Source organism: Thermobia domestica, chromosome 11, assembly GCF_964235325.1.
Source record: "Thermobia domestica chromosome 11, izTheDome1.hap1.1, whole genome shotgun sequence".
NCBI classification, from domain to species: Eukaryota; Metazoa; Arthropoda; class Insecta; order Zygentoma; family Lepismatidae; genus Thermobia; species Thermobia domestica.
Window position 1 is genome coordinate 94,680,126 of NC_137464.1, and position 25,613 is coordinate 94,705,738.

A 25,613-nucleotide genomic window follows, 5' to 3' on the forward strand; every position below is an offset into this window, starting at 1 on the left:
TTTGATAGCTGAAATATAGTTTAACATATGTATGGCCTGTCGTACTATAGTAGTAGTAGTAGTAATTTTTGTCAGTTTTCTTATATTTGAAATTTTATACACCACAAATATCACTTCACTTTTCTAACGATACACTGAGGAAATGCGAATGTTCAAATATTGTTTTTCCGGCACTTTTCATGTTTTCTATAGCTCAAAAAGTGGTCACTTCACTCTCTGTAATGGCACTGAACAACAAAATGTTTGGCAAGGTTTTCTGTTGTAAACTTTTTCCTGTCGTCTGACAAAATTCTCTTGAATGCAGAAAAACTGCGTTCCACATCACACGATGTAAGAGGTGCATATTTCATACTGGCTAATTCCTAGGGATTCCATAGCAAATTTTCTTGGACGTTGTCTTCACGAAGAATTTGGCCCACTAGTTGTATCTGTGTGAAATCAGGAGTGCGTTTCAAAACCGCCTCTAACTTGTCCACAATTTTTGTTCCAACTTCCCCAGGTACTTTTTTCTCTTTCACTTCTTGAAGAATTTGAAGAGCTTCTGTTAGTGGAAGAGACTTCTTCTCCAATTCAGTGATGGCTTGAGGCAGATGAGAAAAGTTGGCTTTAATGTGACTTAGTTGTTGTACAGGAAACTGTGACTTCAGTGCTTTCTTTGCAGACGTGATTGAAGCGGCTTCAATCTCGTCGAGCGAATCGATGACCTGAACAATGCTTTCAAAATTATCTGCATAGTAGAGTGCTGCTGAGAGCCACGTTTCCCAACGGGACACAACGGACTGTGGTGGCAGTGGTGTGTTTGGAAGCATATCCTTGAAGGTAGCCACTCTGTTAGGAGCTTTCAAGAAAACCTTCTTTACAGATGAAATTATGTCGTTGACGATTGACTACGTGTTTGAAAGTATTTTTCAAGTTAAAAATAACTATAAAGAATCATTTAGGACGTTATAAGTTCTAAAAGATAATTTAGGATTTTTTAGGTCCTAACCCCCCAATTAGGACATTTTAGGTCCTATAAAACTAATATAGTTCTCCTTATAGCAACTTGAAATGTAAAGAAAACAGGAATTTTTTGCATTCACTGTACAGGAATAAAATAGGTTCGAACCTAAGAAACCGGAGCCTAATAATAATAATAATAATAATAATAATAATATTTAATATCAATAGTAGTAACGACAATACTGTACTAGTAGGAGGTAACAACAGTAGCCAGTGTTTTAGGTATTATTTGCAGTAGTGGTCTTTATTCAAATGTCAAATGATTTTACAGTTTACAGAAAATAGAGTAATAAGCTTAGTAGAATTGCTTACTCATAATATCGCTTACCCAAAGTAAAATTTCACCACTTGCCACTGCTGTGTAGTCAAAAAGAGCAGTAGCAACTGATGCCGTGCAAAATGCCCATACCCGTCTCACTAAAATACGGAAAACTTCGTTAGGACCAGTCGCGGACGAAAGAGCCCAGTATCCATACGCTAGAGTTCGAATTGGGGTTGTCCGATCTGCTATAGCTAGGCGCACAGGAAGTCTGTCCTCTCGGATCGTGACATAACTATTCTTAAAGAAAATTTTGTCCAGGAGGCCAACTCAAGATGTGAGGGAACTGCACCGGGACACAATTTTGGTATATTAACAAATAACAATCTAATTTTTCTTAGCTTTGGAGAAGCAAAAACCCCCCAAAGTATGGCTAGAAGCAACAGTGACTGAGTATAACATAGGTCGTTGGAATCCTTCACGTCATTGTATATTGCCTTCCTAGAACATGGATTCCACATTGGTAATCCTGAGAGCACATTTCGTGCAATACGAACAACAATACCTCAGAAGAAGAATCAAGAGCCACGATATGCTATAGTTCTTACGCGAATAGAAGTTGAAACCTGATGAAATTGCTGCTGTATTCAACAACGAAATATTATTTTACTGTCCAATACAAACATGAATTGTGTTTCTGTGGCTTCCCTTCGATTGGTGTTCCAGGGGTCGCACATGATGCGATACAGAGCTGAATTTTAATAATTTTACTGTCCTTTTATCCTTTACTCAACATGTAGATGAGGAGTCAATCCGATGCTTCTTCCTCGGTATTATGTTTTTGTTCCCCAGTAATGTTTATTACTAGCTGAATTTAATCAAAGGAATTGAAGCTTTCAGAAATAGCAGAGTTGAGAAAAACTCAGAGTTTGCAGCAGGTTGTGAAATAAGTTAAAACTACCTATTAATTTTATCGGGCCTTATGCAGAGTCGTTTTGACGTTAGCGTCATACTAAAGGCGTCACTACTGCAGGAAACATGTTAGTCGAACTCTTTAGTATGGCACTAATCACGCGTCAGAACGACTCTGCACAAGGTCCATCATGTTTTACATTATATGACCTTAATTTTGTTTTTCTCTTTTTCTTTATTACATGTTCAAAGATGAATCGAAATGACTTCTCGGACCTTCGCAAGCCCTTTAGGATGTATATTTCTAATTCTTGTGATAAAGACCTCAAAATCTTCCGAGATAGGTAAGTTTATGTGTATAGTTAGTCCATTTCAGATATCCTGCATCCTCACACCAAAGCTTCCTGATGTAGTCAATTTAATTCATGTTGTAAATCCAACAGCATCATTGTGAAATGTAGTAATAATTTCAGACGATTCCCCCGGGAAATTTCAATACACAGGGGGGTTAAAGTACTACTGTGAAAATACTGGTAACTCTTCTTGATCACGATCAGAGATTTGCCTTTGGATAATTTTGCAGCTATCATATGAAATCTTCATTGGTGAAATACTTAGAATTCTTTTATAATAATGTACTTCGTTATATTTATATTCAGTGTTGAATTAACGAAATACTTACAGAGAAGTAGCTAGCTACGCAGCAGTGTAACTAACCAGTTTTCTTCAGGATTTTAGCGGGGAGATACTACTTTATGTAATATAATTTTGATACAATTTTCAACAAAATGTAATAAAAATGTATTTTTTTTAAAATTCACATTAAATTATAATTAAACTGATTTTTTACAAATAGCCAAAATTTGTTAACAGTATTTATAAAAAGGTCGGTAACTCATTTTCTAAAGAACATATAATACCCTGACAGAACTAAATGGACACATGAAAAATAAACTTGTAGCTATTGCTACATTTCAGTGCAGACAAGAAACCATTTCAGATGATGGTACAATGGAGTTCCTTTTCCCAGCACGTGTAACTTGGCATTGGATTCAGAAACTCATCAATTACATCCTGTGACAGTACTATTCGTCACAGAATACCTCAAATAACTGTTATCTGCACGTTTGTATGGCTGTTTGTATACACCCAGCAGCAGATGCAAATATCATTTATAAAACTCCTGTCAGAAATTTTAGGGAGACTGCAGAGCTTGAATCTCATTTTTGATCTTCTAGCTGATGGTCAACTTTACTCTATGACAGTTTGTACGGTTGTCTGTGAATTTCATGGCAGCCCACGACAGTGCCAAAGAGGGTTACCAACTCATCTTGCAGTAGTTGATGCATTTCACAAAAAAAAAAAAAAAAAAAAAAAAAAAAAGAAGTTACTATTAGCACCTTTCTAAATTCTATTCCCACCAAGACACTTGTGCCACCCTGTTTCACTGTAGTTAGTGGAATTGTGGTGAATCGTTCTCTGTTGCTCTCCTCCAGAACCTACAGAGTAATCACAAAGTCCCTTTAACCTCTATCAAGTGTTCACATATTCATAGATTGTTTCATTGTATTAACGTGGGATCATGGCGGAGAACAACTTTGCAGTAATGTGACTATTCTTTACTATTTATTCCAAAGTGTCTGTGTGTACACCATCGTTTTCATGTACACCATCATATGATTCTCTTCATGTACGATGTAAAGTTCTCCTCAACATTCCTGGCGTGATGGCAGTAAATGCACCTAGAACAGCATCCTTAAGTTCGTCAACTGTCTCGTAACGTGTGGCAGCAACCTTTCGTTTCATGAATCCCGATAATACATTATCGCAAGATGACAGATCAGGACTTCGGGGTGGCTACTCCAAAGATACAGGCAAATGGACAGAACCACATCCAATCCATTTATCAGGAAATATCTCATTGAGTATTCTCTAACGGTAATAGCATAATGGACTGTTGTCCATCTTGCTGGAATCATGCACGACCGAGCAGTCCCCGATCTTGCAGATATGGAATAAACCAATCGTGTAACATAGCGAGATACGCAATGTGATTGACAGCACCGACAAAGAAATATGAACCTACCAAGTGGGTTGCAGACATTGCAGCCCAGATCATGACACATGGTGAATTGTGTTCAAGTTTTACGTAAAAATTTGGGTTTCCTTTACTCCAGAAATAAACGTTTCTGGGGTTTTCACTGCGATATATTTCACACTTGTCCGAGAAAAATCTTCTCTCTTGAATGTAGAGTTGTAAAGACATCGAGCATTCGTCCACAAGCCTGCTGACGTTTTTGCATGTTACTATCACTCAATTCGTTTACAAACGAAGATTTAAATGCCTTTAACTGCACATTCTTCTTCATATAATTTTATAACGTCGGGTATGGAACACCCAATTCCTGTGGCCGCTCACGAATGAACGTTTTTGGCAAATATTCGACAGATGCTGCAGCCTCTACACGCGTTTTCAGCCGTGTTGGTGGTAGTCCTGAGTTGGGTTTAACTTTTAGGCAACCAGTTACAAAGAACTTTTTTTTTTCATTGTAAAATTGTTGGTTTTGGAAGGGAAGGTTTCTGAAACTTTACTGTAAAATCATGCTAAATGTCTCTCATTGATTTTCCTGTATGGGGTTGTTCATGAGCTCATGTGCTCATCGATCCGTTCCTCCATGGTGTAAGTGGACTCATTAGCTATGATTTAGATGTTATTCAGCACCTGCAACAGCAAGAAAAACAACAATTCAATAATATGTATGTAATACATAGGGGTAACGAGACTTTGTGACTCACTCTGTACTTTCGACTACTATCAGAGAATTGCCAAAATTCTCTTACATTAGATAGTCTCAAAAGGGGTGTGCTTGTTTCCTGACCCAATTATACACCTGTATCGTTTGTGACCAGAGACTTGATTTTAGAGCCGCCTTGGCACATTCTCGAACTATGTATATACCGCTGAACGATCCGTGCTGATAGTTTCTGCCAACTTCGGCTATGATTTCATTCGTAGATTTGGAATGGTAGGTCCTATTATTCAGCATGACAGAAAGTTTCAGGTATGGTATATGTTGCGATAGAGTAGATATTTGGTCTACACATATTCATTCGTCCTGTTTTAAATTGCTAACGGCACATGCAACACAACACTAATTGTGCACTATCTTCTATTACACTCTCAATGCTGCATTATGCAACCTCGTTTTTATATAGAGGACATAGTGGCTTAATGGTAGAGCATTTATCTCTGGTGCGTGGGGTCCGTCTTTCGATTCCAGTCAAGTAATTTTCTGGAGGGGAGGTTTCGTGTCCGTGGGTTTTTGCGGGATACTACCGTTTCCCACCACATTCTAAATCTACCAATGCTTCCAATATCATTCATTTGCCTTAATTATTCTTCTCTCTTAGCCTAAAGAGTATAATCGTGGGAGATTAAACTAAAGATTTAATTTAATTTCTTCGTTTATACACGAACTTTTTAAATTAGAAATTTGACAAAGAATGCCTTTGGGGAACTATGAAAAGACTGTGTTGTAACGAAGTTAATATAGTCAAACCTGTATTATTGGATACTCATGCCACCCTTTTGAACCTCCCGATCTCATTGAACCCATCAGCTGACGAGTTTACGAAGGCACTTAAATCATTTCCCTCCGGGTCATCAGGAGGTATGGACAGTCTCCATCCTTCAATATTAAAGGACCTCCTACTCTCCTAAGACTGCAAAACTAAAGACCACCTGACTAATATCATCTGCGATTTTCTCCACCTGATTATTTCCGGTGATGTGCCCACGGAAATTAGACCTATTTTCTTTGGAGAATCACTAATAGCTTTGAGGAAGAAAAGTGTCGGTATTCGTCCTATCGCAATCGGCAATGCGTGGAGGAGATTATCAGCCAAAATCATTGCCATAAAATTAGAGAACCTCTAACAAATTTTCTATCCCCACACCAACTGGGAGTTTGCGTCCCACATGGAGCAGAAACAGGAGTCTACGCTGCTCGTATGTACTACTCTTTTCCACAGCAGCAGGAGAAAGTGTTTCTGAAAATATACTTCAGAAACGCATTCAACGAGTTGAATCGTGACTCAATGCTCATACAGATAAAAAACAGTTTTCTATCAATTTATCGATCCGTCCACCAGTGCTACTCGCAACTGAGCAACTTAGGAGATGAAATAATCTTCTCTCAGCGTGGCGTACAACAAGGCGATCCTCTTGGCCCTGGTTTGTTCGCACTAACTTTACGATCCATCGTTAACAGTATCAATACGGAACTGAACATATGGTATTTGGATGACGGGACTATAGCTGGAGACAAAGATACAGTACTAGGGACATTAGAAATGATCCGTAGACGGGCTAAGGAGATCGGATTGCAAATGCATTTCTCCAAATGTGAGGTCAGCTTTTCCGGGATCTCCAATGAGCAGTCTAATAACCTCTTCAAGCTGTTTGACGAAGCCACGCCTGGGATTCAAAGAATTTCGACAAATGACGCCAGCTTATTAGAGGTAGCATTATCTAATGAGGCAAGACGAGCAATATTAAAAGACAAAATTTCTAAAATAGAATTCATCTTTATACGTCTTTCCTTGATTTCAGCTCACTCTGCCTTTTACCTACTACGTGCCTCATTGTCCATGCCAAGGCTGCTATACTTTCTTCGCTGTTCGCCTTCTTGGCGGGATGCTGATCTACTGCAATGCTATGACAACACCTTGAAAACCGGTCTAGAATCTATCCTGAATTGTTCATTCAACAATAACTCTTGATTGCAGGCGTCCCTCCCTGTTAACCACGGAGGTCTCGGCATTCGCCGCGCCATGGACCTGGCTATTTCATCCTTTCTGTCTTCATTCTATGGCGCTAAGCCATTGATCGAGACCATTCTCCAACAATATCTTAGCCTAGTATCGGATTCGGATGTCAACGATAGCATTGCTAAGTGGTCATCTATAGTGGGATCAGATCCCCCTGATCTTGATGAGAGAGGGCTACAATCCTCTTGAGACGATCCTCTTATAAATCATCACTTTTTAGCTCTAAATTCAGTCATCCGATAACCCAGAAGATAAGGCCAGACTCCTAGCTACATCATCTCCAGAAGCAGGCGCTTGGCTCCATGCTATCCCGTCATCTTCTTTAGGATTACATCTTCCCAATGACAGTTTTCGAATTGCCAGTGCACTGCGTTTGGGAGCATATGTTTTCGAGCAACACAGATGTCCTGCCTGTAGAAGTGAAGTAAACAAAAAGGGCCTTCATGGACTCTCCTGTGCCAGTAGTGCGGGCAGACATTCATGCCACTCCAGTGTCAACGACATTATCATGAGGGCACTAATTTCAGCAGGCGTTCCTTCTATATGTGAACCGTTGGGATGCAGTCGTGCAGACGGCAAACGGCAGGATGGTATGACCGTAATACCGTGGAAGAAAGGAAAAGCACTTCCATGGGATTTTACTTGTTCCGACACCTTCGCCCCTTCAAATCTACATTCTTCCTCAGCACAAGCTGGCAACGTGGCTGCTCTCCAAGAAACAGAAAAACGCAAGAAGTACAGCAATTTACTCGATAAAAATCATTTTGTCGCTATAGCTATCGAATCAGGTGGTTAATGGGGTCCCGAAGGCCTTAACTTTATAAAATAAGTCGGTCACCGCATTTATTTATCGTCAGGAGACGCTAGAGCAACCTCTTTTCTACTACAACTCATCAGTATGGCAGTACAAAGAGGGAACGTTGCATTAGTTTTGGGAACGCTACCCTCTGGTAAGGAACTGGAGGGGATCTTTTTTTTTTTTTTTTTTTTTTTTTTGTAATCTCGGCGAAAGTTTGAAAGTGCTGTTGCAAAGCTTATCACATATATTTTTTGTTGGTGTGAAAAAATAAAAAAAACTCTAATATACAGTATACATAATTTTCTTTATATTGCTGATTTAATAAATACAACATGGAAAAATTTTTCTCTTTATTTGTTTTTAAAAATACGCATCGTGGTTAAATCCTATAGTTTATTTTGCTACAATTAAGAACGCGATTGACACGAAGACCTACGCAAAGGCATATACGCAGTAAAACCAGGGTTTGTTTTCTGTGGGATGGTCACATTACGTGGTCCACTGCCTGATTTTCTGCATAAGGTTCTTTTCTTTCCACGCATACGCAATGCTGTAATAGTGCCATGCCCTGTGTGAGCACGAATTTCAAGGTGCAAAAGCCGCCTTTCCGGCAGTCGACTATGCGATCCCTTTCAAACGCAGTTTTCTGTTTGTATTGTGTTCGGTGACGACGAGATAATCTGATGGTGCCCATGCTCCACAACCTGAGGTTTTAATACAATTTCTTCTCGAAGTACTACTCCAAGCAATGAACCGAAAACAGTGTGCCTTTCCAATAATATTCTAATCCTTCTTACGTCATATTCTGCTGTGCTAATCCCAAGTTCGTAAGCATTCTCGTAATTACCTCTTGCTGTTTGCAATTTTAACAAACAGTACTGTAGTTCATGAGCTTCTTGGATGCCGATTATATCAAGACTTGGTAACAATGGTTTCATTCTTTCTTCTTATTTTAGTCTAGTTTCACGGTACTTATATCTACGATCTTCTTCGAAAAATTTAATTACAGAAAGTAATTAGTAGCGTAAATAGTATAGATGTAATAATTGTAAGCATTACCATTTTCCAGAAAGAATATGTTGGCGATGTTTCGATGCTCACTACGTTGATGATAGTCATTGTGAAACTGAACTAACAACTGGTTGTAGCACCATGTCCACTGCAGAACGAATGATGTGCTTACCATCTTATACCTGTTACAAGAAAGTTGCAATAACACATTCTGGAGGTAAAGTTATATTCTATACATACAAGCATCTCTTATGTAATTAAACCAAGGATTTCCAAGACCAATCTATTGTATAAGGAAGAAAAGGACGTAAATTATTAGCTTTATTATTGTAATACGCATTTTTAAAGATACGTGCTTATATTATAGCATTGTTACCTTTTTAGAATTAAGTCTAGATTTAACGAAATTGGTCAAAGAAAAGATAGGATAACAAGACATTTAAAAAGCAATTGGTAGAAATATATACTTAATTTCAATAGTGCTACTTCTGTATTTTTTAGTTGGATTGAACAACAGCGAGAATGTATCAAACGGGACCTACTGGTAAAGGTAAAATACGAAACGCTACCTGGATTTGTATCCGTGGCAAATATTTTCACTAAGAATCGAACCTGCACAGGAAGCACTAACCAGTTTTAATTTTCAATCAATAATATCTAGCCTAAAGAAATCATTTTATAATAAGAAAGTAAAGTTACAATTAAAATCAACAAAGAGGAAATTGTATCCCCAGAATAAGGCTGTCGTTACTAAAAATGTGTTTTAAATTGTCCCTAAAATATAATTCTTTCTTAATTACCTACAAATTATAATTATTACACATCAATTTTAAGGTAAGGTGACGAATATCGGATACTGTTTTAAAAAGAAAGTAACAAAAACTTTACCAACAGATATTTAATTGATATAGCCTCTTCTAAATGTTCTGTTACCTTTGTAGATTATAATTTGAAAGTTTCGAAGAATAAGAAAATATAAAAAAGAAAGATACATACACTTTGGTACTAAGTGGCATTTTTCTCTGTGTGGGAAGAGGTTGCTCAATATCAGATAGTAAGGGGTCTTAATATTGGACGAAATTAAATGAGAAGGTTTTAAGGAAAACCGCAACTGGAGAAAACTTGCATTATTTTAATTATATTACATGGTGTAAACATATACAAAATGTAGAATTGCAAAACTTGTAGATTTAACTAAACGTTGTTCTATAAAATAGACTACTTTCTAAATATATACATATGTACATTTATCTTAACATTGATCTACAAAGTGGTAAACATTTTCAACATGTGGATTTACTTTTAACTAAACATTGTTCTATCAAGCAGACAACTTTCTAAATATGCAGATTTTCTGGTACTTAAACATTGTTCAACAAAAGAAGCTACTTTCTAATAATGTAGATGTATTGGTAACTAAACGTTGCTCTACTCATCTGTAGTAGGATCTACCAAGAAGTTAAATTACTGGCAAAAATCACAAACAAATGGTTTCGACGTTTTTTTGGATCAGTGCCTACACATAGCTCGTGTGCCCATTTAAGACATCGGATACATCGTATCCATCGTTCACCTTTGTCAAGTTTTACAAAACACACATTCGTCATCCGCACTATCTTCCGCATCGGTTGAGAGAACTTAATGAATCGTCTGAAGAAGACGTTTCGTCTATGATTTTTTTTTTTTTTTTGAAAATCGCTTGCTCATAAGACCTGCATTACGCTTTCGTTTTGTGGATGAAATGAAGTGTCTTGCTCTAAGGTGGTAGAGGTTCTCCTTTGGTGTTTATCGCACTGTCTTTCGTATCCTTTTGCTAGCCTCTAGTGTTTTCCAGATGTTTTCTGTACGAGGAAGCAGTTATGTTTGCAGCACTTCCAGCAGGATGATTTCTACCACGTTTAGAGGACCGTACAGGTAAGGTTGTTGGTGGTCGAATGTCGAAAGGAGAGATAGTTATCCTACATGATGCAGAAACTTGTGAGGTTGAAGATAGAGGGACATTGAAAATTTGGCATGCCTTAAGGAACCCCATTTTCTTTCCCTTGACGGCAGCAACATCCTTGAGTATAGGTTCAGGATCCCACTTCCTCCTTCGAGCAATTTCTGTTATCTGTAATAATCGAAGAATAACGTCAGCAATACCGTTCCCTAATAAGTGATATCCGATATTTGGAACCTCTGTACTATCCGATATTTGGCAACCTAGGTCATGTGGCAACTTTCAACTATATACATCACGTAAACAGAAACGAACTACCAGAACATCATGTAATTTAAAACTACTCTTCTTAGCCTATATTATAATTATATTATGAAAATGATTAGGTTACCTTTACAGACGACATAATGCAATAAACTGCAGTATTAGAAATATTTAATAAGGTCAAAATCACTAAACACTTCACAACACAAATAAACATGTTGCGAGAGATATAACTCAGGCGTCTAATAGCCCACCAATTGATGTGCATTTAAGATAACGGTCGCTAGGCTGCAGCACCTTACGCGGAATATTTCTCGGTATCTAATATTGGGAAAGTATCCGATATTCGGCATCTTGACCCTAATAATTGCAATTTGTATGTATTTAGGGAAGTGTTTCGCTTACTATACATATTGAAATAACGTTGCAATTCCAAAAACAGATAATTAAGTTTCTTTAGATACTTTTTTGTTTGTTTGTTTGTTTGTTTGTAAAATTGACATTTTAGAGTTAACGACAGTCTTACTCTAGGTGTGTGAAATATTTTTAAAGTAAATTTTGGTTTGTTAATGATTGTCTTTCCTGAGTTTTCACACTGGACAAATGTTCAAAACATATTTAATAAGATTGTACTAATCTTCTTTTTCCAGGATTATGATGAATTTTAATACGGCCTATTTGAACGCGTTCCTTTCCATTAAAAATCAACCTTCTTTTTATTGATCTATTTCTCGCCAAGACAGTCACTCACTGATAGCAAACAGTAATTTCGACAAACTACATACACTTTTAGAGAACAATTATTTTTTACCTGAAAGGCACTGTGCGACAGAATAAAATATATTCGTTTGTAGGAGAATTGTTGCCCTCACCAATTTTCTTACAGATTGAATAGCAGGAACAATTCCACTTCTCGAGAATGAATGTCCAATTGGAAGATTTTGCACTTTAGTGTACAGGCCGACTACAAGTTATTCATATCATAATACAACATTTTCCCCTATAGGTCGTTAATTTTGTAGTAGAACTTCGTAGGTTTGTGCATCCAGTATAAAATACATCTCGCGTTCTTTCGTATATGGGTTATTTCTTACATAATTTGGAACTGTTAATTTTGTTGATTTTTTTGTAAATCTCACAAGTCTATATTTCATACATTAGATAACCTAATTTACGCAGTCATTGAACCTTCCTTCTTGGTCACATCCATAATCGATTATGTCATTAGCATTATTGGCAATTGATTTATCTCTTCCACTAAGATAGACAAGCACACACCCAAGAGTAAAATACCTTTCACATGGAAGGATGTTAATTTTACCATCTTCATCTTCCTATATCCCGTTTACTTTGATTTCTTTAAATAATCGCTATTTCTACCTCTTGAATGAATTTCATTTGTTTTTTATTTACCAATCATTGAGTTTCGACAGATTTTACTTCTTGTCAGTGACGTCTGTTATTTTGTATAGCACTAATGGTACTTTATTTCAAATTATTTCTACCATTAATCTAACTACATACACTTTTGTTGGTAATATATTCTAAGAAGGGATTAATATTAGTTTCTGTTTCAAATTAAGTCATAAGAAGTGGCATGGATGTCATATAACTTCTACACCTTAAATACGATACTTTACTAATTCCTTAATGTTGACATTATCGTTATGTTGTTCTTCGAACATTGAAGGAACTTATGAATAATACCATTAAAAGTACGAACTAAGTTGGACACACTTTCATACTAACTCGCAGCACTACCTATGAGGCATTTCTGAACGGCATATAAGTGGTCTCGGCCACAGATATTAAATAACTTGAGATTAGGGAACGGATCATCCAGGAAAGCGTAAGCTGGTCATTGTAACGCCGAAAATATTTTCAATCTCAAGAACTGAGTAGGTACTCCCATGCGCAAAAAATATTGCGCGTATACTGTAACTCACGATTTTTCGCAATTATTCCATTTTCCTTATGTTTATGGGTAAAATTCAGTTATTAGTATGTGGAGATAATAGAAAGCAATCCATCTAAGGAGATATTTCCAAAAAATATAATAAAATAATAAAAATATAAGCAAAAAACAAAATTATGTTCGGTTTTGTGTATACTGGCAATAATGTTTTCGAGGGATTTTTTGCAGTAGCACAGCACGATTGCAGAGGGAATAACTTTAGTTGAATCAAGGAACTGGAAAGTGGAATAATATATTGCATTTATTGGCTTAAATCTAGGGTGTAAATTGTCTACCAAATATAAATTAGCTTCTGTAACCAAGATGTTATACGGAAGTATAGAAATAAAGAGAAAAACTGTTGTCTTAAGTTTGGAAGTGACATGCTCTATAGCCATGAGCATTTATTTGTTAAGAAAAAGACAGGCAACAGAAGGTAGTCTGTGTGGTCAAGTGGGTAGAGTGGCGGACTAGTAATTCTTATATTGTTTTGACACCAGATCGAATCCCATGCGATCCCATCCAATTTTTTCTTTAAAAAACATTGTAGAAAGTGTATAATTTTTATGTTAATAAGAACCGAAACAATATAATAATGAAATAACGTTTTGTTTTTTCTGATGACGTATTTATTTAGAATTAGTGTATGCTGTTGTATAGCTTCTTTTATCATCCTCTTTTCTTGAAAAAAAAATTGTCTCCAATAAAGTATGAAAAATATATATAGACAGAAACAGACATCTTAGTATCAAACGTGATTAATCGTGATGAATTAAACAAGTTTCCCGTTGTTAAAAAAGAAAACTATAGAAAATTATTGAATTTGGTCTTTAGGTTTTTAGCATGCTATATATATTCTTTATAAGACTATACTTTATAAGGGAAGATGTGCGATCATACCCACAAATTTAGCTAGTGAGTGAAAGATGTTTTCGGCACAAATATTTTACAGGTTTAGGTGCATGAAACACCAATACGCCATGGTCTCGACCTTCGTTTATTCCACATTATTATCCGACATATCATAGCAGGTAAAAAGCAGCATCAATTGGCAAGAAGAACTGCAAGTTGTGGTCTGTTTTCGATGCTCCGGACTCGATAGCCTAGCACGCCCGTCTATACCATGACTCATACGTCTATCATTCAGTGCAGGCACGTATCCAGCTTTTCTTTTCGGAGGGGGCCCAACACGAATTCTCGTAAGCATGTAATTCTAATGTTTCAAAAATATCAATAATAATAATAATAGTAGTAGTAGTAATAATAATAATAATAATAATAATAATAATAATAATAATAATAATAATAATAATAATAATAATAATAATAATAATGCAACAGTTCTGTATTTCTCTTAAACGTTTCTTACTTTTCATTTATGAACCGGTCAAACTGCATTGTAACACAAACGAAATCAAAAAATATTTTCTAGAGACATGTAAGGAAAACTGTCTGCTACGTATATCACATAAAAAAATAGCAAATGGCTATGAGTGTATCGTTCTAATACAGTAATGTTATAAACAAAACGGAAACGAAATTATAATCCCATTTAAAAGTGTGCTTTAATTCCACCTGGTTTCAATGGCATTACGGTATATTCTTACAAGTAACACTCCGATTTTGATAAAATTTGGCAGGTAGATACTACACATAAAATAAACGAATACATGTTTCTTTTTTTCTGCGGAAAAACGATTTTAGGGGACAAAAGCCCCCACCGAAAATTTTGAAAATTGACGCCCGAAAGGCAAAAACAAGTGGACCAAAGTGAACGAAATTGTGCACAGATATGGCAGACGTAAAATGAAGGAATACGTGTTTTGTATTTTCCTGGAAAAAACGGTTAGGTGGGGCACAGACTCCTCCAAACCTTTGATCACGAAATATCAAAAGTGCTAGTAACAATATGTCAGATGTGTGTAAAGGACGAAGAATTCCAACGACACTTTGTGTATATACGATACGCAAAAACTAAACGAATACCTGTTTTTTTTTTATTTTCTGGCGAAAAAATGGCTTTTGGGGGCAAAAGCCCCCATCCAAAATTTTGAATGTTGATGCCCGAAAGGCAAGAAAAAGTGAATCTAAATGAAAGAAATTGTGCCCAAATATTGTAGACGTAAAATGAGGGAATACGGGTTTTGTATTTTCCTGGAAAAAAGAAAAGAAAAACGTTTGGGTGGGACACAGACCCCTCCAAAACTTTGATCGTGAAATATCAAAAGTGCTAATAACAGTATGTCAGAAGTGCCCAAATTTACATGAAGAATTGGAACGACACATTGTGTAGGGACAATACACAAAAAACAAACGAATACGGTTTTTTTTCTGCGAAAAAATGGTTTTAGAGGGAAGAATTCCCCACCCAAAATTTTGAAATTTAAGGCCAAAAAGGCAACAAGAAGTGCACCGAATTGGATGAAATCGTGCACACATATTCTAGACGTAAATTGAGGTAATTGTGTTTCGTATTTTCCTGAAAAAAAAAAAAAAAAAAAAAACGGTTGAGTGGGGCACGGATCTTAGTTGGTTATTACGAAATATCAAAAGTGCAAATAAGTATACGTCAGAAGTTCCTAAAAGTATGGAGAATTGCAACGAAACTTCGTATAGGGACAATTTGCAAAACAATAAATGAAATGTGTTTTAATTTGTACGGAAAAACAGTGTTGGAGCCTAGAGCCACTCCGAAAAAAAAAAATATTACCGTAAAAGTGCAGGAAGGAGTGGACCGAAGCAAATGAAATTGTGTGTAGATATTGTATAGACTGTATGTAAAATAAGGACTTTCGTGTTTTTAAGATGTCCCTATCAATTTTGGCACATCAACAGCAAACAGGAAATTAATCGGCACGTGTTTTTGTTTATGCGGAAAATCATTGTAAGGGTTAAAGTTGCCTCGTGAAATACTATAAAATACGCTATACTGTTTGTGATTGTTGTTGATCTGCCAAATTTGAATAAATCTGATGGAGACACTTGTGAAACAGGAGAGGCTTTATTTATCATATCCAATATCTATAGACAATTTCATTGGCTTCGGTCCACTCCTTCCGACACTCAACACCACGGTCCACTCAACAGTATTTTTCTTTTCAGGAAAATACGAAACACGTATTCCCTCATCTTACCTCTACAACATTTGTGAACAATTTCATTCAGTTCGGTCGATTTCTTCTTCCCTTTCGGGCGTCAAATTTCAAAATTCTGGGTACGACCTTTTGCCCCCTAAGACCGTTTTTTTTTCACAGGAAATAAAAAAGCCGTATTTGTTTATTTTTTGCTTATTGTCCTAACACAAAGTTTTGTTCCAATTCTTCATGTAAATTTGGGCACTTCTGACATACTGTTATTAGCACTTTTGTTATTTCATGATCAAAGGTTTGGAGGAGTATGTGCACCACCTAACCGTTTTTTCCAGGAAAATACGAAACCCGTATTCCCTCATTTTTCGTCTAAAATATCTATGCACAATTTCATTAACTTCGGTTCACTTTTTCTTACCTTTCAGGTGTCAACTTTCAAAATTTTGGGTGGGGGCTTTTTCCCCTAGAACCGTTTTTCCGCAGAAAATAAACAAAAACCGTATTCGTTTATTTTTTGCGTATTGTTCATACACAAAGTGTCGTTGCAATTCTTCATGTCCTTTACACACATCTTACATGTTACTAGCACTTTTGATATTTCATGATCAAAGGTTTGGAGGTGTCTGTGCCCCACCTAACCGTTTTTTCCAGGAAAATACAAAATACTTATTCCCTAATTTTACGTCTGCAATATCTGTGCACAATTTCGTTCGCTTTGGTCCACTTGTTTTTGCCTTTCGGGCGTCAACTTTCAAAATTTTGGGTGAGGGCTTTTGCCCCCTAAAACCGTTTTTCCGCAAAAAAATAAAAAAGCACTTATTTGTTTACTTTATGTGTAGTATCTACCTGCCAAATTTTATCAAAATCGGAGTGTTACACTGGGGAAGTGTTACTTGTTAGAATTATAACAACAACGCATTGCCCACAGTTTGAACACTGACTCAAAGTAATCTGATATAAAAGAACCTCAAAAGGAAAAAAGTAGGTTTATTAAAAAGTGTTTGAGGTTTGGAAAGGGACAGCTTCCAGGACCTCACGCTGGATACGTCCCTGAGTCAATGCATTATATTTGTTTCTTGCAAAATATGATTATTAGATGAGTAATATGTAAAATTATATCATAGTTTGACTTTTAATAGGTCTTTCCTTAACACACCCATATTATCCGGCATTCTGCCTGTCTGTTTTATGTCGAATAAACGAAACTCTACTGTATTTCCAAAGATAGCATATACACAGGGGCTAGCGGTCTGCACGGGCCGGAATTTTTAGAACGGACCCTGCCCGTCCCCTTTAATTTATAATCTATAGGCATTAGCGGATTAAGGGCGGAGCCAATGGAGCCCAGGCTTCGGGACCCCAAGCTCAGAGGGCTCTTTAAAATCCCTCTGTTTAACAGTAAAATATAGTAATCAACTTATATTATAGGCTCCAGACCGATGCTAATTTTTTTCCGCTCGTTACGCTCGCGGTATCGCTAGATTTAAGTCTTTCCATCAGCAGCATTTAACTGTTAATAATGAATGCAATTATTTAATTGTTAATAATGGATTTAACTAAACTAATTATTGTAAACTTGGAGCACATTCAAATATTACAGCATAGTTCTCGGTAGTTCCATAAACCTATGAGGCTGTGGAAGGCAGCAAAGAAAATTTATGCACTGGAACTATTCTTAACATAGGGCCCCCTTAAAATAGTCGGCTCTAGGTCCCCAAAAGCCTTAATCCGCCCATGTCTATAAACAATATTTCACGAAAAGCATGTATTTTTTAACAAATGTGTTTGTCATCAAGTTTTCATAAAGTAGTCCCTTTCTCCTTTAAGCAATTTCAGAGGCCACGGTGTTTCAGTGGTAGAGCGTTCTCCTCTTGTGCATGGAGTCCTTGGTTCGATCTATGCTCGCGCCAAGTGAACCTTGTACTGGACACTGTGTGCGTGAGTTTTCTCGGGGTTCTCCCGTTTTATCCCACTTTCTTCATTCGACCATTTCATTCATTTCTTATCATCACTGTCTCCTTTAGCCTAGCCGGCATAACGTGGGACGTAAAACTTAAAGGTTTCATTTCAAATCATTTCAATCAAAAAACAGTTGTAGAAAGTATGTAATTTCGAATAAAACAAACTACTATATACAATTCTGAGTATATTATTCTTTTATGAAATTCTCGCGAACCTTATTTCTAAATCGAAGGGTAAGAAGACTAAATTCACTCTCTTATTGTTATAGATCCATTTCAATTGAAGCAGTTGGAATAGTTGGAAAAAATTAAAAAGCCATACCCTATATTCCAGTGTGGCACAATTGGTATAACGCGGCACACTGGTGTGTCTAGCAAAGTGAACAGTGTGACGCAAACTGTTTCCTATTATTTGCAAGAATATTTGTCGAGTTTCTGTTATTTATTATTATTATTATTATTATTATTATTATTATTATTATTATTATTATTATTATTATTATTATTATTATTATTATTATTATCAACGATTCTTCCATGGACAGCTGTCTGTATACGGTTAAGCAACCACAAGTATCACATTGAGGGATAATGCAAAAGTCTATTTGCTTGTATATTCTATCGGGAATAACTGCATCCGTCTAGAAAGCTAGGACTAACAACAAAGGGATCCGATGTTCTGACCGCACACCGCCCCAAATCGTGAGTGAGTGCTACAAGTTCTCTTCTACGCCTTAGCACAATAAGGGCTGTTGCGTTAAGGGAGAGAGAGAAACAACTTAATTCCATTGCAGTTATATGCTTATTAAATGTTAACTTATGTTTATAAATTATGTAAATGATCGTATCGTTTTCTGTTTATTATTATTATTATTATTTTTATTATTATTATTATTATTATTATTATTATTATTATTATTATTATTATTATTATTATTATTATTATTATTATTATTATTATACATTTCTTAATAGGTTGATTGCCACGTGTATGGAATTCCATACACACGGCTCTCCTGTGCAGCAGAACGTGATGATTTTCCATACGCAAACAATGTAGATATTCCAAGTTTGTTGTGTTCGTTTTATAGGTGTGTATGTAATTAGATACATATGGCGTAGAAATCAAAATTTAATATCCATGCCACGTATATGCAAAACCATACACAAAGAAATTTATGAACAAAGACATTGAGTTTCAGTTTATCGTCTCGTTCAGCAACGAAGCTATATGAGACTTCGGCCTACTGATTAACGTGGACTCTAAACCACGTGAGCTCTCGCCGGGAATCGAAGCCGTGTCTTCCACGCCAAAGGCGCATGCGCTAACCGCATATCCACTAAGGAGCTCATGAACAGAGACATTTATGGGCTAAAACAAAGGCGAAAACAAAGATGTGTGATGTGATTTGAGTTTATCGTCTCTTTCAGCAGCGAGGCTATATGAGACGTGGACCTACTGATTAAAGTGGAATCTGAACCACCTGAGCTCCCGCCGGCCGAAAACAAAGAATGTTCATTTCAATGCAAACCTATGTAGGCCTACGGACTTCAATATTCGCCCTCAAACGAAAGTGAAGACTATCCATGATTCGCAGTATTAAACTCTCTCTCACCTCTGTATTCTCCTAACATGTCTTCCAGCGATTACAACATTTTTTGGCGTCTCAATCACTTCTTATGTTAGTAGGATAGCTTTACCTAGAGGCCACTGATTAACCTGGCATTGTGTTTTTCACTTTTTTACCTTTGGAATTGACAATCATCGTTTGGACATTTCAGTCGCACCTACCTAATATTAACAATGTTTCTACGATAATTTCGTAACATTGTATTATTTCTTTGTTGATTAGCTTGGTTAGGCTTATTTAAACACTTTTTTTCTTTGCACCGACGTGTAACATCTCTTGGACGAAAATACTGTACACTAGCTCTCACTGGAAATCAAATCCAGAACCAATGCACTTGAACCATTTGACCACAACAAGGCACATTTAAAAAGAGGTTTCGATTTTGTTCGGAAAATTGTGATTAGGTGTAACATTGAAAATACATTTAAGAAAGGGTACGGAGCAAACGCACTGTACTTTCTCGCTTGAATTTCTTACACTGACTCGTGTTAGGCTGCAACTATTATTGAAACATTTATTTGGGAAATTGCGAATAAAATAATATTTTGGAAAACTTTGCTAGAAGAAACTTCAGGCCCAAAAGTAAAATACCCATTGGTCATATTTTGGTTAGAAATAACTTGATCCATATATTGGAATTATTAAGGATATAATTGTATGCGAACTATAAGCAAAAGCGTCTGAGTAATTTCTGAGAAAATCATGAAAAAAGTCACCCCAAGAATAAATTATCCTTTGTGGATCTTTTCAGGACAAACAAGCTATGCTATATTGTTAGTGTTTTCAGAAAACATTTATTTATGAAATACGAACACAATCGCCTGAGTCGTTCTTGAGAAAATCGCAGGGTAAAACTTACTGTCAAAAGTATTATACCACTTCTAGATTTTCCGGATGAGGGAATTATACCATATAGCTAGGTTATTTATGTAACATGTATTTATAAAATATGAACAACAAACATCTCCTGAGTTGTTTTTAGAAAGGTCATCGTTAAAAGCTTACCCCCAAAGGTAAACTCATCTATCTGTAATTTTGACAGTATATCGAATAATTTTTAAGCAAATCGTCGGGAAAAATTTCACTGTCAAAGTAAACTCTCTCTTTTGGATTTTTCTTTTCGGAACAAGCGAGTTATGCATATTGTAAGAGTGTTACAGACAATATTTTTACTGAAATTAGAAGAAATTTGTCTCAGTTATTACTGAGAAAATTGTCAAAAAAAATTCCACCCTTGAGAAAACCACTTCTTCTGTATGTTAACGGAATAAACGATTTATGCTGTATCTTAGTTTATTAATGAAACATTTCTTTACGAAATATGAACAAAATTGCCTGAGGCATTAATGGGAAAACCATCGGGGGAAAGCTCACCCTAAGAGTAAACTACTCCTTCGAACGAGTTGTCATATTGTTAGGTTATTAATAATACGTTTATTTATGAAATGTGGTTGAGAAAATTGTGGAAAAAGAACGCATACCATACAGTAAATTACACCATATATATTTTCTCAGAAAAAATATTCATATACGGTGGATATTTGTTAATAAAATATATATTTATAAAAATTAAATAAAATCGTCACAGCTTTTTTTTCTTGAGAAAATTGAATTATTTTAAATTTTAATCCTTCAGTAAATTACCCTTACTTTTAGGTGTCGAAGGATATAAAATTCGAAAGATAGTATGTTATTAAAACGTTATGTCTAGAATTCGGTCCAGATACGTTGAACAGTATGGCCTCTATTTGAGTGCATGTAAAAGCGTGACGAACCGAGAGACGAATAGATGGACAGACATCGAAAAATAATTTTTTTCGATATGTAGGAGCATTGTAGCTTGAATTCATTGAAATCTGGTATTCGGTTTTTATAACTATCACCACACTTTCTTCTTTCGTCGCTCGACTGTGAAAACAAATAGGCCTATACCGACACGTAAGGTGATAATTTGTAATCCCAAAAATTTAATTTGTTATGTTTAATGTGTTGTCACGCTAGAAAAAAAAAAGCTTATGCATGTTACATCATTTTATTATCAGTTTTTCACGCTACTGTATAATTCGGTATGATTATAATTAATACCCATGGCATCTTTTGGAAGCATTCGTGTTCCTCACAAATAGAGCTGTTAATTTAGTTTTGTTTAAAGAAAGCATCCTTTATTTCCTTACACAGACTTATGATTGCATTTGTTGCATTTGTGGATATGAAACAAAAGGAGAGAGAGAGAGTCAATACTCTAAAAAGAAACACACACACTGAAACACTAGAACAGTAATTTAACATCAGCTTTTTTTTTCTTCATGACAACGAGCTATCGCTGTGACTGTGTTCGCCACGCTGTGTGTAAGGCAGCAGGTCGCGCATGTTTTTTTTTTACTGTTCCTGACTCACAGACACTCGCAGTGAGTTGAAGTTACTTCTGCTGACGGAGAGGGAATGATTAAGCATATCATACCATAAACTGAAAACAATCGCTATTAGTAATAATACACTAATTCTAAATAAATACGTCATCAGAAAAAACAAAAAGTTATTTCATTATTATATTGTTTCGGTTCTTATTAACATAAAAATTATACACTTTCTACAATGTTTTTTAAAGAAAAAATTGGATGAGATCGCATGGGATTCGATCTGGTGTCAAAACAATATAAGAATAACTAATCCGCCACTCTACCCACTTGACCACACAGACTACCTTCTGTTGCCTGTCTTTTTCTTAACAAATAAATGCTCATGGCAATAGAGCATGTCACTTCCAAACTTAAGACAACAGTTTTTCTCTTTGTTTCTATACTTCCGTATAACATCTTGGTTACAGAAGCTAATTTATATTTGGTAGACAATTTACACCCTAGATTTAAGCCAATAAATGCAATATATTATTCCACTTTCCAGTTCCTTGATTCAACTAAAGTTATTCCCTCTGCAATCGTGCTGTGCTACTGCAAAAAATCCCTCGAAAACATTATTGCCAGTATACACAAAACCGAACATAATTTTGTTTTTTGCTTATATTTTTATTATTTTATTATATTTTTTGGAAATATCTCCTTAGATGGATTGCTTTCTATTATCTCCACATACTAATAACTGAATTTTACGCATAAACATAAGGAAAATGGAATAATTGCGAAAAATCGTGAGTTACAGTATACGCGCAATATTTTTTGCGCATGGGAGTACATAGTATCGGATTGAAGAGATTGACCCTTTATGTTGCCACTACTAAGTCCATTTACATTATAACTGTAAGTAATATGCTCTCAAATACATTGGTGACAGTCTGCTGTGGTGCACAGGCCACACATGCTCCACAGCGGTTAGCACCCATACTGGGATGTGACTGATGAATCGTGTGACTCTCCTGCAAATTCGGAGCGAAAAGGTAAGGCATTGCGTTTTACAAACTATCATCTGTTACAGGACTAGATACTGGGCGTAGTACATCTCAATATTTAGTTGAAAATATCATACTATTATCAATACACCACTTGTACTAATAATGGTTGTTACTATAGATTGATTCAAGAAATGACCTATTATGGGCGTGATAGAAAGTATTCTGATAAATAAACAGTGGGGACTTATCTGGCTCAGATTTCACCCTAAGCTGTAGATCCACGTCTCATGTGGTCTCGCTGCTAAACGGAACGCTAAGCCCCAACTCAACTCAAAACTTCTAACTTAATGTAAATATACTTTCCTAGTGATGGTAAAATAATTTCTGTGATGATGCCGCTTTTCTACGCCAATTTATCCTTCTACGATAAAGCTCCCTGGTTGACTATAAATATTTTATTCCGTTACGAGGTTGGCAATAGAAATCTTAAAGGTGTCAATAATGAAAAAAGAGGAGAAATAATTTTTAATGATCAAGTTAAAGAAATTGGACAACTGTCTATACGTAAATGGTTAAGATAGAAATTTTTATAATAGCACACCTTCCAAAGAGAGAACTAAAATATTTGGAATGAAATGTGTAAGAAATGAAACGAACTAAAATTCGTTCCAATTTTTTTTCTACTTGTAACTGTCTTCCTCACATTAAAAAATAGCACCATTAGTTTAGAAAATCAAGTACAGTAAATTAAAAATAAATTAAGTTTAGAAAGTAAGATTTCAGAACAAAATAGCACTGATTTTACGTTTGACTTTACTCGTCTGTCAATATTTGGTCTCAATTATAATATTGTCAATAGAACTCTCTCTTTTAATTTTCTACACTAGGTCTTTATGATTTTATTTGTTTGTTTTTTCCAGAAGAATTGGTCTCTCGAGGTTGTATGAAGAACCCATATGCTGATAATGACACGTGTGTAGAAGTTGATTTAAGTACTACTTTAGTTATTGAAGCCAAAATCTGTTTCTGTGATTCACATCTCTGTAACGGCGCTGATTGTCTACAAAAAGTAATAAGTTTATTATGGGTGTTAAGTATTATAAACCTTGTTTTGTACAAGTGATGTATGTAATTTTAATCCTAGTAATAAACAAAAGAAATAAATTTGTCTTTTTTATCTTCCGTATTTTTATCTATCTGCTTTCTTTTTCGTTGGTACGGATTTAATAGTAATACAGGCATATGCACTGACAACTTCACATACATTTGAAGAAACAGAGGATAATTATGAGACAATGGAAGCAATTCTAGACAGAGAGAAGAAAGGGTGCATGTGTAAATGTAGTAGGATATTTCAAAGCAGTTGTAGGAGAAGATCAGGAAAGGGATTTCGTGGGCAAATATGGTTTAGGCGAATTAAATGATAGAAGAGAGGGACTAGTCAATTTCTGTAGACAGAATTCACTAATAAATGGGAACCCCCAACACAGAGACATGGAAATCCTTGACAAAGCTTTTATTGGACTCGGGAACAGATTTTCTTTGGAAGTTGTTAGTGTATTACGATCATTTTAAGAAGTGTTAATACATCAGACACCCTCGGGGGGAAAAATCATGAAAGTGACGTCTCTGTGTGGTGGGAAGCTGGTGACATCTTCGGGGGATCTTCCCTAATAAGGAAAGATTTACTTACAAGGAGGTTCCCAATATGCATCAACTAGTATCGAGCTTTAAAAGTGTTTCAACAACAACTCCCTATCCACCATTAAAGGAAGTTCTCAACACATTTCTGACCATTCTGTGACAACTTCCAGTGCCGAGAGAACATTTTCTAGCTTTCCTTTGTTAAGATGAAGAATTGGAATACCATTTCACAGAACCACTTGTAGGCCCTTCTGATGATGTTTGTAGAGAGAAATAAATGGAGGAATTTACCAATAGAAACTCGTATAAATAGATTTAAAAGCTACGGATCTCGAAGACTAATACTTTATTTTTTTTATTTTTTAGACAAAGTACTCAACATTTGAAATTAATAGCTCTGTATTCATGCTTCGTATGATTTCTCTTGCTCGTTTAGTTTGATGATTCTTAATAGTGCTTAAATTGGAGACCTGTCAAATTGTGTTATTAATCACTTATTGAGCTAACCTTTCAAGATCGGATGTTTGTGAGTGAAGAGACCAAAATTAATTATGTAAATGGTGTAATGGCCTTGCTACAAGTAGAATTTGAGTTTATAAATAACTAGTACTATGATTTTAACTGTTGGCCTATGAATAATACAAATAAGAATCTTGATTAGTTTTTTTTTTTTTTTGTAGAAAAATTGCTTCTCCCTTCGTATATAAATTTTACACACAATTGTAGTAATTTGTATAAATACCGAGTTGTAAAACATTGACGAAGGAAACTAAGCTGAGTTGAGGTAGAGGGTGCTATATGAAGAATGTTCCTCTCGTTAACATCCTGGATTCGCCAATGTTTTTAAGGCAAGAAATATGTGAATGTGATATCAAAACACTGTCCTGTTAAACAATGATGCAATATATGTATGTAAATGTATTATTATTATTATTATTATTATTATTATTATTATTATTATTATTATTA

The 25,613-nt window shown here is 35.7% G+C and overlaps 1 protein-coding gene across 1 annotated transcript in view; it reads left to right on the top strand.

Annotated features, from left to right (window-relative positions):
* The window catches only part of LOC145663632 (uncharacterized), a 68,738-nt gene extending 44,606 nt beyond the window's left edge, over positions 1-24,132 (top strand). The window contains exons 2-4 of the mRNA XM_081729733.1: positions 2,426-2,517; positions 8,872-9,030; positions 23,921-24,132. Of these exons, the coding sequence (XP_081585859.1) occupies positions 2,436-2,517; positions 8,872-9,030; positions 23,921-24,123 (444 nt within the window). The 5' untranslated portion in view covers positions 2,426-2,435 and the 3' untranslated portion in view covers positions 24,124-24,132. The remainder of the gene's footprint in view (positions 1-2,425; positions 2,518-8,871; positions 9,031-23,920) is intronic.
* The last annotated feature ends 1,481 nt before the right edge of the window (positions 24,133-25,613 follow it).